At 34.4% G+C, this 17,752-nt stretch overlaps 1 protein-coding gene across 1 annotated transcript in view; it reads left to right on the top strand.

The window, feature by feature from the left end:
- LOC124367562 (O-acyltransferase like protein-like) overlaps nt 1–17,752 on the top strand; it is a 52,226-nt gene that overhangs the window by 15,017 nt on the left and 19,457 nt on the right. Inside the window, exons 5-10 of the mRNA XM_046824495.1 lie at nt 6,071–6,267; nt 10,569–10,645; nt 15,664–15,845; nt 15,929–16,089; nt 16,665–16,833; nt 16,916–17,106. Coding sequence (XP_046680451.1) covers nt 6,071–6,267; nt 10,569–10,645; nt 15,664–15,845; nt 15,929–16,089; nt 16,665–16,833; nt 16,916–17,106 — 977 coding nt within the window. The remainder of the gene's footprint in view (nt 1–6,070; nt 6,268–10,568; nt 10,646–15,663; nt 15,846–15,928; nt 16,090–16,664; nt 16,834–16,915; nt 17,107–17,752) is intronic.

The following is a 17,752-nucleotide window of genomic DNA, read 5'->3' as shown; positions in this document are numbered from 1 at the left end:
AGACGTGTAACTGACGCACTATTATCCAACAGGTTCATCGCAAGGTAGTTCGGATGAGAATACAGCTTGTCTTGGTACTTCTTGCTGTAGCCGAGTTATTTCCTCTTTTACTGTGGGAATTTTGGTGTCTTGATGTATTAATTGATTAGTTATATACCACGGAGCTTCTAGGATGTTCCGAAGGACTTTAGACTGAAAACGTTGGAGAATTTCGATTTTGGAGTTACTGGCTGTACCCCAAAGCTGTATACCATAAGTCCAAACAGGTTTCAAAATCACCTTGTATACTAACAACCTTGTTTAATGATAATTTCGACCTCTTGTTTAAAAGCCAGGATATTTTTTTGAATTTTGATTTTAAAAATAATTTTTTGTGCCAGATATGAGAACGCTAAGTTAGTCTTCGGTCTAGATGCATACCCAGATATTTCACTTCTTCAGATTGGGGGAGGAGGACATTATTAAGAGAGACAGATGGGCAGTTAGCAGGCCTTGTTGTGAAAGTTACATGACTGGACTTGGTTTCATTAACCTTCACCCTCCATCTCACAAGCCACTCCGACAAGTCATCCAGCTCAGATTGTAGTCGTTGGGATTGCAGTTTCCTGGAACTTCATGAGAGGCTAGTATAGCGGTATCATCAGCAAAGGTGGCCATGGTGACATCGGCTCGTACAGGTATGTCAGATGTGAAGAGGGTGTAGAAGATGGGACCCAATACACTGCCTTGTGGAACGCCCGCCTCAATTATGTGGAGGTTGGAGTATTCGTCTTGAAATTTGACTCGAAAAAACCTGTTTGACAAATAGGACTTGATGACATTAAAAGAAAGAATGAGGAACAATTAGTTTTAATTTATAGAGGAGACCCTCATGCCAAACTTTATCAAAAGCCTGACTGATATCAAGAAAAACAGCCGCGAACAGTATCTTTTTGCTTCCCAGATCTTCCTTCACTACATTGACCACACGATGAATCTGCTCAATGGTAGAGTGCTTCTGGCGGAAACCAAACTGATGGTTGGGGATAAGGTTGCCGCTATCAATAACTTGCTGAAATCGTTTTAGAAAAGCTTCTCAAAAACGTTTGAAGTCACAGGCAATAGACTTATGGGCCTATAAGAACTAACCTGATGTGTAGGCTTCCCAGGTTTAGCTACCATGACAGTTTCCGATAATTTCCACTGTGCTGGAAAATGCTCAATTCTCAATATTGCGTTTGAAGACAAAAGTCAAAAACATAATAGCTTTCCTCGGCAGTTCTTTTAAAATCCTTCCTGTAATGAGGTCATACCCAGGAGCTTTGTACGGCTTCAATTGTTTTCACAATTATTTCAGTTACTTCAGAGGGAGTAAAGGGCTGAAAAGGAAGTGATAGGTTGGGTAGGTGATTCTAATAAGTATTCAATTTCTGGGTCAGGAGCTTGAGCTGAGTCACTGGGCTTGAACTCATCGCGTAAGTGCGTAGCGAATACTTCAGCTTTCTCCTTGTTGTTCTTGGCCCAGCCACCACCTGGCAAGATAATCGGAGGAATCGGTACTCTTGGACTAGTCATGTGTTTAGTAATTTTCCATATTGAATATTTCGTGTCTTCTGTAGGAGTTAGACTTGCAGTAAAAACCTGAAACCTTTCATTATTGAAGTTAGATAACAAACGTTTCAATTCCTGCGCTGCTCCATTGAAATTGTTTTTATCACGAGCATTCCTGGAATTTTGCCAAATCCTACGAAGTCTTCTTTTTTGAGCAATCTTTTTCTTGACGCTAAGAGGGTAGTTCAGGCCAATTAGTGGTTCCATTTCGTTGATACGGCGTTGATTGCCAAGCACACTTCTGGACTGTCCTGTTAAACAATTCAACAGCTTCATCTATTTCATCATTTGTCTTCAAGGAAACGTGTAAATGCAAGTTTTCATCAAGAAGAGATCGAAATTGGTCCCAGTCAGTATATTTAGAACTTAACCGCAGTGGACCCTCTGTAGTAATGGCAGATGAACTTAAAGTGAATATCAATGGAGAATGGTCTGAGGATAAATCAAGACAAGATTCTACACGTCTGTACGTTTGGGAAATACCTTTAGTCACGAAGAAATCAAGCAAATCAGGAATTTTTAAGGATCAGTAGGCCAATAAGTCGGTTCTCTCCCGTAGAAAAATATTGATAGTTATTGTCGTTGATAGTCTTGAGGAGATTACGACGCCTCTGGGATTGCACAGCCGAGAGCCCCACATGGTGTGTTTCGCATTAAAGTCACCCCAGCAATTAATCTACAACCCAAGGTATTGAAGAAGTCGCTGTTATTGCTGGTATGAAACGTTATGACGAGGAGGGGTATACACAGAAGATACCGTGAGTGGACCTGACCAGTCTTCAATCACAACACTGGAAGCTTGAACTACAATATTTGAGGTTAACTCAAGGTTATTAATTTTTAATTGTACCTCCCTCCCTTTCACCTAAGACTGTCCTGTCAATTCATTTATACATTTTCATGTTCTTTTTTTATATCCATTATACCTCTCAAGTTTTCGTTTATAAAAGTTCTCATTGGTCTGTTTAATATTAGTCTGCAGTTTATTTCTAAAACATTTATAGTACTCCTTTGAACTATAATTATTAGGATGTTTCTTAATTAGCTTAAACAAATGATTTTTTCATAATTTTTAAACATATAAAATTTTTATTTCATAGCTTGATTTTATTCAAGTGGTTAAAATCAAAACCACTTGATTGGTGTCCAATCTATATTTTACTACTAACCACGTTGTTTTGAATGATTTAATAAATACTTTAAAATAAGACGACGGATTAAATTGTTCGTAAACCAGATCTCTTTATCACGTAGTTGCTCAAGAACAGCATAGTCCGTGCGAGACAGGCATGGGGTAGCGATTAGCGAGAGGGAGGCTGGTTGTTCTCCCCTCCAGCCACCCAACACAATCATATTATGCATGCCAACTGTTACATTAAATGATCAGTGATATCTGCGTGAATAACTGTAACATCGACCTAGACTTTACTTTTTTCGCTATTCTTGCGTAAACATGATATACACACGTCTGGACCTGATTGTTACTCTCGTCGGTTCATTTATCAAACATTCCAAAACATTTACTAACATTACAGTTTTGTACATATCTATATCAGAACTATTACAACTGGTTCTAAAGCAAAAATATTGAAATCACATATAAAGATATTTTTTTTACTTTTTTACTATGAAAATATGTATTTATTTGCTTCCATTATTTATTTAATATTTAACACTCCAATAGTGTGAAAATGTAATGTGTAAAATAAAAGATTTCAATTTTGAATTTAAAATAAAATCAATAATTTATCAGTAGTTTTGAATTACAGTTTTCTTCACTTACATCAATAATACTATCATTAATATAAACAGCAACTCCACCCTTTCTACATGCGTAATTTCATTTAAATATTTATTATGATTTATGACATTATAATAACTATCTTCATCAGTATTATAATCATATATTATCATCCATGTTTCTGTTAAAATAAATAATAAAAAATAAATAAAAATTCTTTTATTGTCGACAAATTAAAATAACTCCAGCCAACGCTACGTTACTAATATAATTATTACGGTGAAGGTTTCTTAAAACTACACTATACTAATTAAATAATAAATATTTCTAACAAAGGATTTAGTTGAAAAAAGACATTTTAAAACTAGACAAAGGCAGTGAGTTAAGGTCACATGGGAGGGCGTTATACAATGCCGGTCCGAAATAACCAAAACCGCTCCTCCCGAGCCAAAAGCAAATTTTCGGGAAGTAGGCCTACAGTCTTTTGCTTTGACATGTGTCACGTAAGGCGACCTCCTTCCTCACTTAACAAGAGTCCCTCATACAAGTACAACGGCACTTTAGGTGTCAGGGTCTTGTGAACCGCACAGCAAGCCGGTGCTCTATACACTAACATTCACCTCAATAGGCATTAGATTTCCTGCTACACGATAATCGGAAGCTCTGTCTCGTTTACTTATATTTTAAACTAAACTCCATGCAATGCTCTTTATTTTTTGTATCCGCTCATTTTGCTCTTTCAAAATGCTATTCTCGTTGGCTGGGTAGTAAACGTACAACGCTGGCTGAATGAGACTGTTAACAAGCTGCAACTTAGCAGGCTGAGGTAGCAAGGAGCTGAACCCTTAACCTTAGAACGCTCTGACAGGCAGAGGTCATGTAATCTGTGAGCGAAAGATCGCTGTTCAGCAACAGTCCAAGAGTTTTCACTGCATCCGTCACTTTCAGACTCTACCCATCAAGCATCACTTGTTCGGAATTCTCTCTTACAAGTAAAGTTGGAGCACAAGTGGTGCTGATATATGGTGCACTGAACACTTACTAATAACGAGCTTGAGGCAAGATTGACTGACAACAGTTTCTATTCTATTAAGATCGGAGTGGATCTCCGAAATGGTAGCAACCACTAAATTAGGCTCATAAAATGCAACTGCAAATCATCTCCAAAAGTTGGGCGGCAAAGCCAGACAAGTCTGCTGTGTAGAGCGTGAACAGGACTGGCCCCAAGTAACTGCCCTGAGGCACACCTCTAGTTCAGCATCTAACCCAGTCACCCAGCAGATTGCACTTCCCGAAACCCCACGTAGTGTATTTTTGCCAGTAGCATTGAGTAGTTTAATGAGTAAAAAACCTCAGAGTAATCAAACAGTGTGCTAGATCTGCTCTTATCCCTCGCCTCAAACAGATCGCTAAACATATTTATCAAGGCGGTACAAGTGCTGTCGTTCCTTCTGAACCCCGATTGTAGCTTTGGAAGTACAATCACTTTTTCCATGTGCTCTGCCATTTGACGTACAACAGTCTTTCCGAGGATTTTTTAGATGGCAGACAAACAGAGATAAATTTCAGTTTTATAATGGTGGTTGGCTTCTACATGTTCGGTAGTGAGTGGATAATACTCATTTTCATTCACTAGAAACTCGTCAATTTGTAACGAATCCTTGGCTGAATATCTTAATGCTCCCAGGGTGTATCATAATAAGGCTTTAATCATATTTATTAATAGTCCGTCACTACCAACTGCTTTTGACATAATACTATTCATTGCTAATTTTACTTCATCCACTGAAACTCTACAAAATTAAAAAGTTTCTTATGTACTTTTAAGATCATTTTCAGCATAAAGACTATATTCTCATTTGCGTTATAGTAAAAACCTATGTTAGGAAAGAACTTATTGATTAAATCCATGTCAAAGTCTTGGGCAAGTAGATTTATTTTCGTTCCACCCACCATATAGGTGGATGTCTCATACAATTATACATAGGTCATACAGACATACATAGGTCTTGGCTCATACAATTATAAAACTCGCTACAATTTAAATTACCAGTTAATTTTTCAGTAAAATAAATCCTTTATAGCTGTTCTAACAATTTATTTCAGTCTATTTCTTGCACACTTATAAAATTTCCAGCCATTCTTAGTTTTTTATGTCAGTATGTTCATTTTTATCTTCTGTAAATTCAGTAGTTTCTTTATTTTTCATTGTGTTTTCACCTTGATCATTCTTTTACTGACCATAGTTGCGTTTTCTTCAGAAATTGTTGCATGTTATGCTAGAAGATATAAATCGCTCTATATTTTGAAATCCTTGTATGAAATTACTACTTTGCCAATCAGTATTTACCAAACCAGTCAATATCGCCATCGACATGGGAGTAATTTCGACATCTCATGAACTTGGTTACTTCTTTCATTCCTTTACATTACGTGCTCCAATATACAAATATCTGTATATTTGGATTCTTATGACTTGTTTCGAACTCACATAATAATTGATCGAAACTTTTCCTTATACTTCTTGTATTTTAATGCATTATAATAATATTGTAATAGAAATATTGCATTAGAATTAATTTCCTCCTTAATTAATATTTAATAAGGCTCTCGTGATGTGGCGTACTCTTACCTATTTTTTAATGAGTAATATTACACTGATATTTTGCTTCTTTGGTAAGAAATGATTGTTTTCTTTGTATTGTAACTGTTAATTAATATACAAACACTGTCTTAAAGGCCTGGTTCGAAGACTACCCCTGGGGATATATAACGTTCTCATTGTGCGTCCCCTCGTCCTGCGACTCCAAGGACATTATCACCCACCTGAACAATGTTCTGGGGGCGACAGGGCTAAATATGTCCATGGCCAAATTTGATGTCTTCTGTTCCTCCGATGGGCCTCGTTCGTTCAGGACCAAGGATTGGGTCGCTGTGTAAGTTTTACAATGTATTTCAATGTGACAACGAGCAAAATAGTTTACCTGTTATTTATAGCTTTAATGTTTTAACGAGGTATAGAAGTGTACGATACAGAATCAATCATAACCTCGAGAGCTGATTTTGCTCTGACAATATTAATTTACTTTAATATAGTTAGATTATTCCTAACACGTATGGGTGGTGACTTTAAATTACTCAGCCTTTGAAATATATAGCCCTATAACAGTTAAAACTTTATATCAACGGAAAGTTCCCCGAATAAATGTTTTAATAAGAGTAGGCCTACTCCTCTTTAGATGAACGACCACAAACCACGTTCCACGAACTATTGTGGTTCACTATGAATGGTGACCACGAAATAAATTTCTGTCACGAAACCCTTTTTCTCGAGCATTGACCACAACCTCTGAAAATTTAAATATAAAAACTGCTTCACCAAAAATACAAATGATTAAAAATAAATCGTTAAAAATACAAATGATTACAGGCTAGCAAATAAACTTATGCTGGAACGATATTTACAGTCAGAGTTTAACATTATCCCCTCTACTCCCACGCATTCTGTTTGATTAAATGAGAAATAACTACAAAATCATACTTTTAACAACTGAAAACATTTATAGCCAATAGAGTAATGGGTAAAAACTAAATAACTCAGCAATTCTATGTGAAATGTTAATTACGTGTAAGGACGAATATGTGAATAAGTTAACCAAAATTAGTGTCAAAATCTGAAGGCCTCCGTGTTACCATTTTAGATGATATATTAACTGGTAGAAGACTGTAAAATATTGATGTGGGACAAAATAGAAAGCGTTAAAAACACGTTAACTAAAAAGTTTTTACCAATAGTCGGAGCACTATATCGAGCAAAATAAAAGAATTCAAACCGGTGTCTAAGAATTTTCCAGAAACTGTACTAATTGGGTTAAACGCTATTCAAGATTTTTATGTCATATAGTAAACCCATTTATATTGATTAACTGTCACAAGCTAATAACCCAATTAATTTTATACATCATTATTATTATCTTTAATTATGTTTTACCCAACTAACGTTGTGTATATTCAGTGATATACGCGTCCTGTAAAGTTCCTGCAGGACTGTTGGACGGTTGTATACAAGATCTGGGTAACAACACACATACACAACAACAATACACATACAGTTACGTACCACTACATGAATGTGTTTTGTTATCGCCAGCAAAAAGGTAAGAACTGATATACTGTTATTATTTACCTTATAATACCTAAGCATGAATAGTTACAAGAAGTTATCTACCTAATAACTATTAATTATACGTAAGTCAATACAAGTGGATACAACTAGTGGGGCTTTGTTGTTGAGACAGGCCGATTTGTGTAACGGATACCACCACACTTAAGCCGGAAGTGAGTGTGTTTAACTCAGCCTTGTAAAAAGAAGCGTCCATGTCAATTGTTTCATCGTAGTATAAAATATGGTAAAATTTTACTTATTATTACTAATTGATCATTGTTGGGCCTAAAATGCTGTGATATATCCGTTAGTTTGACCACTTATCAATTTATTGTTCTTAGTTTAGTACTCAGAGATTGTTTCATAGTTCCCACCTAATTGGTTAAAGAACGATTTGTTAATAAAAACTATTTATGAGAGAAAAATTCATTTCCCATTATTATTTATATACTAGTTGCTAAATACTGTCTATTTCTTAGCCAATTTATCTGAAGGTAATTATGTAATGTTAATAGAAGTATATACATTGATAAAATTCTTCATTTTTAATTTCACTTCAAAACTCTGCTCTTCACATACACTTAATTTTGTTTATGTTGAGTTTTTATCTTATTTATATTAACAATTAAAAACATTTCGAAATTGTTTGTTCTTCTTAAGTGTCTCGATTTAAGGTTTTGGAATTAACCAAAAAACCTTAAAAGGTACTTTAAATAATCAAAATTTTTCATTATGAAGCACCAAATGAACATTATTTTAACAATGGTATCGTTTGAGTCGATTGGTTTATTCTCAACTTATGGCATCAGGAAAATCATTTGGTACCACAGGGAAATATGTTTTACCTTAATGTTATAATAAAGAAGATAATATTATATTACAATATAATAACTTTAACTATCTCTCTTATTATATTTAAGAGAGGTCTTTACAGTCCAATCTCTCGTCCAATAAAACCACGTTTCATTTCATTTTTGTATTTCCATTAGACAGTTTATCTATACAAATGTGTAATAATAAGATCTTAATATTACTTCCTGCAGTAAAGTTCGTTTATCCATTTAGTTCTTTACTTAGTAGAAGCAGTTTCGGTCAAAACAGTAAATAACCTTTCGGTAAAATCAAACTTGTAACAGTGATATTGTTTACCAGAAAAACTACCAGGGTAATCATCTGATCCAACCTATCTTAAATTAACTTCTAGTCTAATCAGTAAGTGACATTTCAGTAGCAAGGAATTTGTAGCAGTGATATTGTTTATCGGATGAACCTCAAGGGAAATCATCTGATACAACCAAATGTTTTAATTTACTTCCGGTTTAAACTATGTATAAATTATATTACGGAAATACTTAACATAACATCACATTATTAACGTGCAATTTTAGATTAAATTAGGATAAACTATTAGAAATTCGGTCCACCACGATATGCGTACATGTTTAACCGGGTACTTAAAATAAATTGCGGTCAAAAACGGAAATGCACTTTTGGAAATATTACTTGCAACCAATAAGACTATTAGTAAGTATAGAACCCTAACGAAACATACTACATACAAATGGAAAAGCTTATATAGATTTGGTATGAATAAAAGTACAAACTTAATTACTGAAAAAATAATTTATATAACGTGATCACTAATTAAATTTTTTGCGAAACTTATGTAACGATTATATAACAATCTATCCTTTAATAAAATTATTTTAGGGCTGTAAAAATATTATTCGACCTACCTAACCTTAGGTAGTAAATGTTCTTCAATACCAAATTAAATATTCAATGCAGTATAATTATTTGTTTATTTGATTCCACAATACACTATCACTTTTAATCATTTATCACTGGAATTTGGTGGACATTAAATCATATTTAAAGTTAAACATAGGTATTAGTATGTAACAAATAAACAAACGACGCAAATAATAGATAATAAGAAATGGAAGTGTACGATAAAATGTATGTAAAATAGCCACAAAAACCACATTCCATTCAAATAATTTAGTAATTCCAAATCACGCCAAACTAAAATATTTATTGCATTAAATACCTTAATATAAATTTATATACTTTGATTGAACGTTAAGTTTTTTCATCAAAATTAATGAGAGGTGTGAGTATCGAATTAAAAATGTTTCTGTATTTAGTTTCAATGCTTATTTCTATACAATATTTATTACAAATAACAATTAAATATAATTCGTTTCTTAATTCCTTACAACTATCGAACTATTTAAAAGCAATTATGGTTGAACCTGATAACGGAAAGCTGAAATTATCCGACGAACAACAATTTAAAGAGGTTTATATTAATTTAATTTAAAATATAAAAAGGGTTTAAACATAGAATTGACATATTTTGAAATATAGCAGAGCAGTCCCTTAAAGGGCCGGAAGTTTCTAGAGACCGGGAAGAACCCAGATGTGGTACCTGCTTGAGATTGACTCCTAAAGTAATAAAAACCTGCCAGATCCAGAGAGGTACTAGATACTCAGTGTTCCCGAAGGCCGATATTTTGCTAGAAACCGGTAGATTCTATAAGCTGGAGAGCTAACCAAGGTCGGGAGATTCCTAAAGTCGGAGGCTGCTAGAGGGCGAGAACTCCAAGAGGTCACTTGGTTCTAAATGCACTTGGATTCAGGAACGTAACAGAGGGAGGAAACTGGTAGTTTGGTATATTCTTGTAGCTTTAACAAAACCAGATGATATACTTACGTGAATTTCAATTTAGGTACCAGTATTATATTGCATTGATTTAAGTGCATCGGAAATCCACTAAAATCTTGAGGCCGGTGAGCTAAAAATGTTTGTTTTTAATTGTTCCTATTAATTGGCGAAAAACTGTTTAAGGTTATAACATTAAATTTTATATACTATAAATAAAGTATTTTCTCTAAAAGGAGAAAAATGCCTTGGCTTAATTTCAGTTGTAAAATACGATTCGGCACTACATTTTATCTTAATAGAAACAAAATCATAACATGAAATTTCCATACATAAAAGTAGGCTAATCCTAAATACTGTTATTATAAAGCAAATTGTATAATATTAAAGAAAAAAAAATATTGCAGGGGCGTTTATACTACAATCGTGTTCTTGGTGATACTCAGCACTTTATATGAGTCGAGGACTTCAGGGAAAAAGTCAGGTAAATATTTATAATAATTATTTAAATTGTATGTACGTAATTTATTTTAATAGAAATTATAGATATACGGTTCACTTCATGTTTAAAACCCCGTGAGCGAGCGAGAGAGTTCACCTGTTGTGCCTCAAACACCAATTCTAAATGTATAAAGGCTGCACTAACTTATGCTCCGGTACAGTAGCTGTCATTCTTGACATGACATACCGATTCTTCCACATTATTCATGTGTCTATGTCTTTCTGTACATATTCACTTCTTTGCTAAATATTCCATCTTACCCTCTCTAGCTCCCCATTCTCCGTTCTTATTTCTCTTATTTTGTATGGCTTGTTCACACTTTATGTGCCCCATTGCTTGAAGAATATTTTAGTATGCACTATCTAAAATAATTAACTTATGATAGAGTATTATTTCAATATCAATAACAATCACAGTCCAGCGGCAGTGGGATTGCACAATAGGAATATATTTATCTACTATTTGCAACCGACAGCACCATCACTATCTGGCGTATGGAAATCAGGTTGGATTTTTGAAACTGATTGATTTACACACAGTACATTGATAAGTTGCTCAGCTGATAATAGTTTGGCCAGGGTAATAATAATTTATTTTTGTTGCTGTTTACATTTGATTTTTTGAAAATCGTTCTGATAGAAACTAGTGAATATCAATGATGAAATAATTTCCTTATGTCTTACTTTATTTTGTTGTGGAGATTTATCATCAAGATTTCTGGTGAAGAAAGTGCCGATTAGGAAGCTCTGATTAACCAAATTGTCAAAAATCGTATCATGGCAGTAGAAAACACAGGAGGAACGTTCTAGCTGATCAAAATCACTATTTAAATATAATAGACTTTGTATGTAAGTACATCTCTCACAATTAGTTTATTCTAAAACATAGAGATATGCTTGGTTAATGACAAACAATAATTTGATCAATATCCATATTTTCAATAAAATTACTTTATAATCCCTCATATCAAATTTAATTTTCCCATTTAAACGTTTAATAATAAATATTAAGGACGTCTTACATAAACTTATACAATATTACTTACCATTGCAATGCGTCGTATCTTCCTTGTAGCAAAGATACAGTACCTTCTCTACACGTTCAGTAGTGAACCGCTGGCTTAGTGCAATATTTCAGCTAGACATCTGCAAATAATACAATTGGATTTGAACTGCTCTCTAAACATTACATAAACTCTCGTCGTTTGACATTATATGACAATTAATGTGACATCGCTTCTTAGTATAACCCCTTGCTCTGTGGAATGATACTTAGCAAAATTAATGATAGTTAAGGAAGAAACTCGACACCTATCGTACATGTGTTGGCATCGAATCTCATGCTCTACCCGATACTCGATGTATAATAACATTTTACATCAAGAATGCTCTCATTTTCAGGATTCTAGTTTACACCACATTTCAAGATCTATGAATTCTCAACATAGCCAACCATGCCCATCAAAACTTAATAAAGGTACGAGGTCTTCCCCTGAAAAATGGCATACAAGAAAAAAACCTATAGTTCCTATTTCTACAACCTCTTTTTCTAAATATCCATGTTTCTTATGAGATACAAATATGACCCAAAAATATATAACTGTCAAGCGTTTAATACCAAACCTCTTCAAGAACGATACCAACTTTTAAAAATTGCTATGGCCCTCCGGTTTAAATTGGAATGACCCTCTTCCCACTGATCTTGACACAAAGTGGCGATATTTTTATGGATTATGGAAAAATTACTAAACAGATTCCGCGTTCTCTTGAATTTTACTTTGTCCACCACCTTAATCTCCATACCTTCCCCGATGCAAGTGAGAGCGGATAAGCCGCAGTACTGTATTTAGGTGTCAGATGTCCAGTGGCGAAGTGCTAGTGGCACAAATACTTTCAAAAACTTGTTGCTCCCCTCAAACGCGTCAAATTAACACGTTTGAAACTAAGCGTTGCTCACTAACTCGCAAAACTTGTAGAACACTATCACTCAATTTTCAAATCTATGTTGTGCGATTATTCAGTAGTCCTTTCGTTGCTGCGAAATCCATCGTATCGTCAAAGAATTAGTGGAAAATTGCGTCCCTCAAGTTCAAGAACTAGTACACTCGTCCTATTGACGTCATGTCCGCAGTAAGAACAAACCTACTGACTGCGCCTCAACGAAATTTCTCTCAACTACGTGACCACCGGCTTTCTTCGCATGGTCCTAAATGGCTCTTTTGTCCTCTTCACGAAAGGATGCCGAACTCCTCCAATTGATACGCTATTCGCAGAGGAATCAAGGTGTATATATGTCTTTTTGTAAAGCTATACATTTGAGAGTCGTAACTAACAACAATTGCAGCTTCTATTGCTACTCTCACCCACTTTGCGGTACGTCGTGGGCTCTGTAAATATCGTGCTGATGTAAACCTCCGCAAGGTATTGCTATCTTCAATCAATTGCTATCTTCTCTCAAAACTTTCAAGCCAATATTCATCACTTTTCGGCGCCTCAGGGAATACAATTCCATTTTAACCCTCCTGCTGCCCCTTATCAAAGTGGCCTTCATAAAAGCGCTATAAAGTGTGCCAAAATTCATCTTCTCAGAGTGATGGGGAAATCTGTGTTGGCCCTTATGTGGTTTATCACTCACATTACAAAAATTAAAACGATGCTCAACTATTGCCCTCTTATGTCACTCTCAAGTGTTCCTTTGGATCTCTCAATGATCAACCCTGGATTCTTCTTGATTGGAGATCACCTATCAGCACTTCCGCAACCCGAGGAACCACTCGAAACACTGGTATCTCGTCCCCGGCCTTCATCAGAGAGTCTGGCTGAGGTGGTAGATAGAATATCTGCATACTCTATAGAAACGGTCCAAGTGTAACAAAGCCACAACAAACCTCAAGATAAAGGACTTGAAGTCGTGGAATTGACTTATAAAACTTCACCTCCTCTTACCTGGCTTCTTGCCAGAGTTATCACCGTTCGCCCTGGTCAGACAGTGTAGTATACGTGGCCACCTTCAACGCCCTGTGGTTAAGGTGTTCCCACTCTCCCTCTAGGTTAGCTGCTACTATTTTCAATGTTTTTCTTTGGTTTTTAACATTGAAGCTTGTATGCTTAAAGGGGTCCAGTATGTTTAGCTTCAATTGATTTATAATATTTACATTTAATTAGGCATGTTATGTTTAATCAATAAGTGAGCGAGAGGGATCAGGTGTCCCTCACACAGCAGTTATCACGGCCGAACCACACAGTGCCCGCGCCGCTTGGCTGGCCAGTGGGGCTGCATCCCTTGTACCGGTGTCTGTATCACTCTCGACACGACCTAACCCACCTCCTAGTTTACTCCTTTGCCTATGGGTTTTCTACAAATATTCTCTTCTCTGCTAATTATCCCATCTTACCCCCTCTGGCTCACCATTCTCATTTCCCTTTCTTATTATACATATTTTTTATCCTTTGTTTACCTTTTATGTGCCCTAATTTGCGTGTTAAAGTGTATATTCTCCCGCGAACCTTGAACAATCCGTCAGTGTGAAACCCTGATTTCGGCTGGCTCTAACTTCTGTGGCAATTTCTATGAAATTTACTATCCCCTAATGTTGTCCTTTAAAACTGTCGGAAGCTGGAGACTTTTATTGATAATCGGAACGTTAAAACAATTAATATTCTAAGATAATTGATTAATTCATTTCGTTTCTTTTATCTACACAATGTTGTGTGTCAGCAATGTTTATGGCCTAATTAAGAAGATTTCATCGGAAAATAGTCCCATTTAGATATGGTGCTGCCATTAACTGTGTTCATGTATGAATATTTCATTAAATGTCTTTATTTTTGTTTTCGAGAATTATGTGTCCACTCTTCTTTCTTAATTTCAGCTGCAGGTCAACTACCTGACTACATAGACCCTTGTTTGGATTTAGCCACTATTTGACTGATTCCCGGAATTTACAGTCATTATTTGAATAATTGTAAATAATACTTGTTACTCATATGGACCAAAGCGAATTTAATGGAGTTAAATGTCCCTTAATGCAGTTATTAACACTATTAAAATATATTTCGTCAGTAAATGCCGCTTAGAATTCTTTACAGATCTTCTAGTCACGAAATACTGTGTATCATTAACATATATAAATGATCCATATTTTTAGTGTTGTTTAATGACATTTAGCGTCATGTAGAATAATTATAGCAGCTAGGTTTACAAATTGAACAATTTTCAAAGCATCCTAATATAATAAAATAATTTTAATATTCCGATTTCTTGTAAAAATACAGTTTAAACATTTATTTACACTCATAGCATTTTAATTTGGAAGCCTTTACAAATCATAAACGGAGTTTCACTAACTGTAATCAGCTAATTAATTTAAGGTTTTATTAATCGAGTATGGTAAATATTATAGCTAGTATATTTGTAACGTTTTGTGTCAGTTAAATTTGTCTATCATTATACATTAATGAACGAAATTAGTGTATCACATAGAAAGCTTGGATTTTCTTAGTTATATTTAGTCGATATTCACAAATTAGATATCACATTTGAGTGTTTATATTGTTTAATTACCCAGATATATTTGTGTATTTTTATAGGTTTTACGATGTAATGATAATTTATGATGTTTGGATTGGCCGTCATTTAAGCCACTATAGACATTATTTGCCAAATTGTGAACATTAGTTAGGAATGATTGCAAACTGTTAATGCTGCTGTTACAAAAATAAACTTAGAATCGATAAATTTAATGTGAACAAAACCCATTCAAATGGATTAAAGCTATACTCTCTACATGCATGTTGTGTGCATTCATCTCCATGAACACATCCTCACTTTCAGTGTTAGATAGCTCCTTGAATCTAATTCTGTAAGTTCTAAGTTTTACCACCTGACTCCCAAAAGGTTAAATATAGAAGATATTAAAACACCACGTCTTGTTAAAATTGATTTTTTCTTGATGTTGATCGTTTGTATTTAGCTTATTTATGTTTAATTATTTTCTTCAGAATTGCTCAGTTCCTTCTCCGTGATCTCCAACTGGCGGGAGCTTAAGGACATGAGAGTATCTTCCTCCGACATCTCTTGTATAAACGGTCTCAGAGTCGTACTTGCATTCTTAGTGATGATCACCCATCGTGTCATTACCTACAGATTATTGCCAACTTTCAACTACACTACCAACTTGGAGGTAAGATACTAAACTAGAACATTACATTGCAATAAGACGTTTTAAGTGAATTGCACATTGATAATAAATTAACATTTTTACAGATTAGAAACAATCCATGGATGGCACTTCTCTGGAGTTCGAACTTGGCAACGGAGATCTTCTTTTTGATTGCTGGAATAGTTCGAGCCCACAGCTTTCTTCAGAAACGACGCTCTGGCAAGCAACTTAGCATTATCAAACAATATATACAGCGATATTTTAGGTAATTGATTACGCTTTTAGATTTTAATAATTCATAATAATTATTTTGAATGAAATTTAATTAAAAATTGTATTAACGTCCCAGAAAATTGAATCCGTTACAATATACCTTTTATTTAGAGACCCGTGTACTTTTTTACAAGCTAACTTAAAGGTTATTATGTTCTTGTAACCATTCCCAGTATTAAGAACGCTTCAACACTGTATGTTTATAGCAATTTACTATTACATATAGAACATATTTACATTATTGAATGAATGAATGGCTATTATTATTTTTCAATTTATTAACGTATAACTAAGCTGTTCAATATTTACTAAACAAATAACAGTGACTAATTCAGTGTTCAATAATTCTAATAATATTCTCTTCTATAATATTGTTCACAAATATATTTGCACTAAATTTAAAAACATACAGTTGTGGTTAGCTAAGTGTTGAAATTTGTAAAACTGTTTGAATCTCCCACTGTTTATTGATTTTGTGTCCATTCTACATTAATATGACCAGTGACTCAACTTATCAATAAAATTTGTAAAATATTTGTCTGTATAATATTGTTCCAATGTTTACAGGTTAACTCCTTCCATGGCCGCTATGATCCTGTTGTCCTCCACCCTCCTCATCCATCTTTCTAACGGACCGGTTTGGCAAAAGTATATGGGTGTATTTGAACTCTTATGCAACTGCCTTTGGTGGTCAAACCTCCTCCACATCAGCAACTGTTTAGGCATTTCGTTACAGGTATACTTCTGAATTGGAGATAAATATACGTCGAATTTTTCTGAATAGCATTTCATTATTTATGACTTACTCAACCTTGCAGTGTCGCCCGGAGACTTGGTTTCTTGCAGCGGACTTTCAGCTGTTTGTGATGTCACCACTGCTGCTGCTGCCACTCTTCTATCAGCCTAAGCGTGGACTGCTGCTGCTAACAGGAGTCTTTCTGCTCTCTACTGCAATCAAGACTGCTGATTCCTTCTTCAAGCTGTTACACCCTGAATTGGGTTTAACCGAGTAGGTTTTGGTGAAGTGGTGATTTTTATTTAAGTTAAACACTACAGAGATATGTATTTCTGTTGCACCATGCTGTAATTAATTGTATTGACTTTTTACATCATTGGATAAAAAGGTCAGGCATTTGGAGGGATTAAAACGAAAACATTTTCGAAAATATGTAAAATTAATGTAATGAAAATTACCTAAACCTTTTAAATGTCTTTATTGACATACACGTGTTTCGGTTTTCAACCATCATCAGTCTACATGCACCTCTAAATAAATAATAAACACTTAAATATGCACATATGGACCATTTAAAAATGTGTTGCACTTAAATAACAAGTTGTAATTTATGATCTGTATTTAATATTTAATTTTTTCAAAAACTGCGTTTTTCTTATTTTCTAGATTACTATTTAAAATGTTATGAGGATCTTTATTATAATTTAGATAGATGTGTAATACTTATTTTGTGTTTAATTTCTCTCCTTTACTTTCGATATCTAAAATTTACATGTCATTTTCAATATTTGTCTAGTTATGGTCAGTTTCCAATAAATGTTTATCAAAAATTTGATTTTATCGTAGACATGTTATTTGTTTTCAAAGCTTGTATATGTTCTTTAAACCTTTTATTAAAAGGTTTAATATGTACATTTTA

This window comes from Homalodisca vitripennis, chromosome 8 (assembly GCF_021130785.1).
Source record: "Homalodisca vitripennis isolate AUS2020 chromosome 8, UT_GWSS_2.1, whole genome shotgun sequence".
Taxonomy (NCBI): domain Eukaryota; kingdom Metazoa; phylum Arthropoda; class Insecta; order Hemiptera; family Cicadellidae; genus Homalodisca; species Homalodisca vitripennis.
Note: the sequence above shows the minus strand (reverse complement) of the source record. Positions and strands in the feature narration are given on the sequence as shown.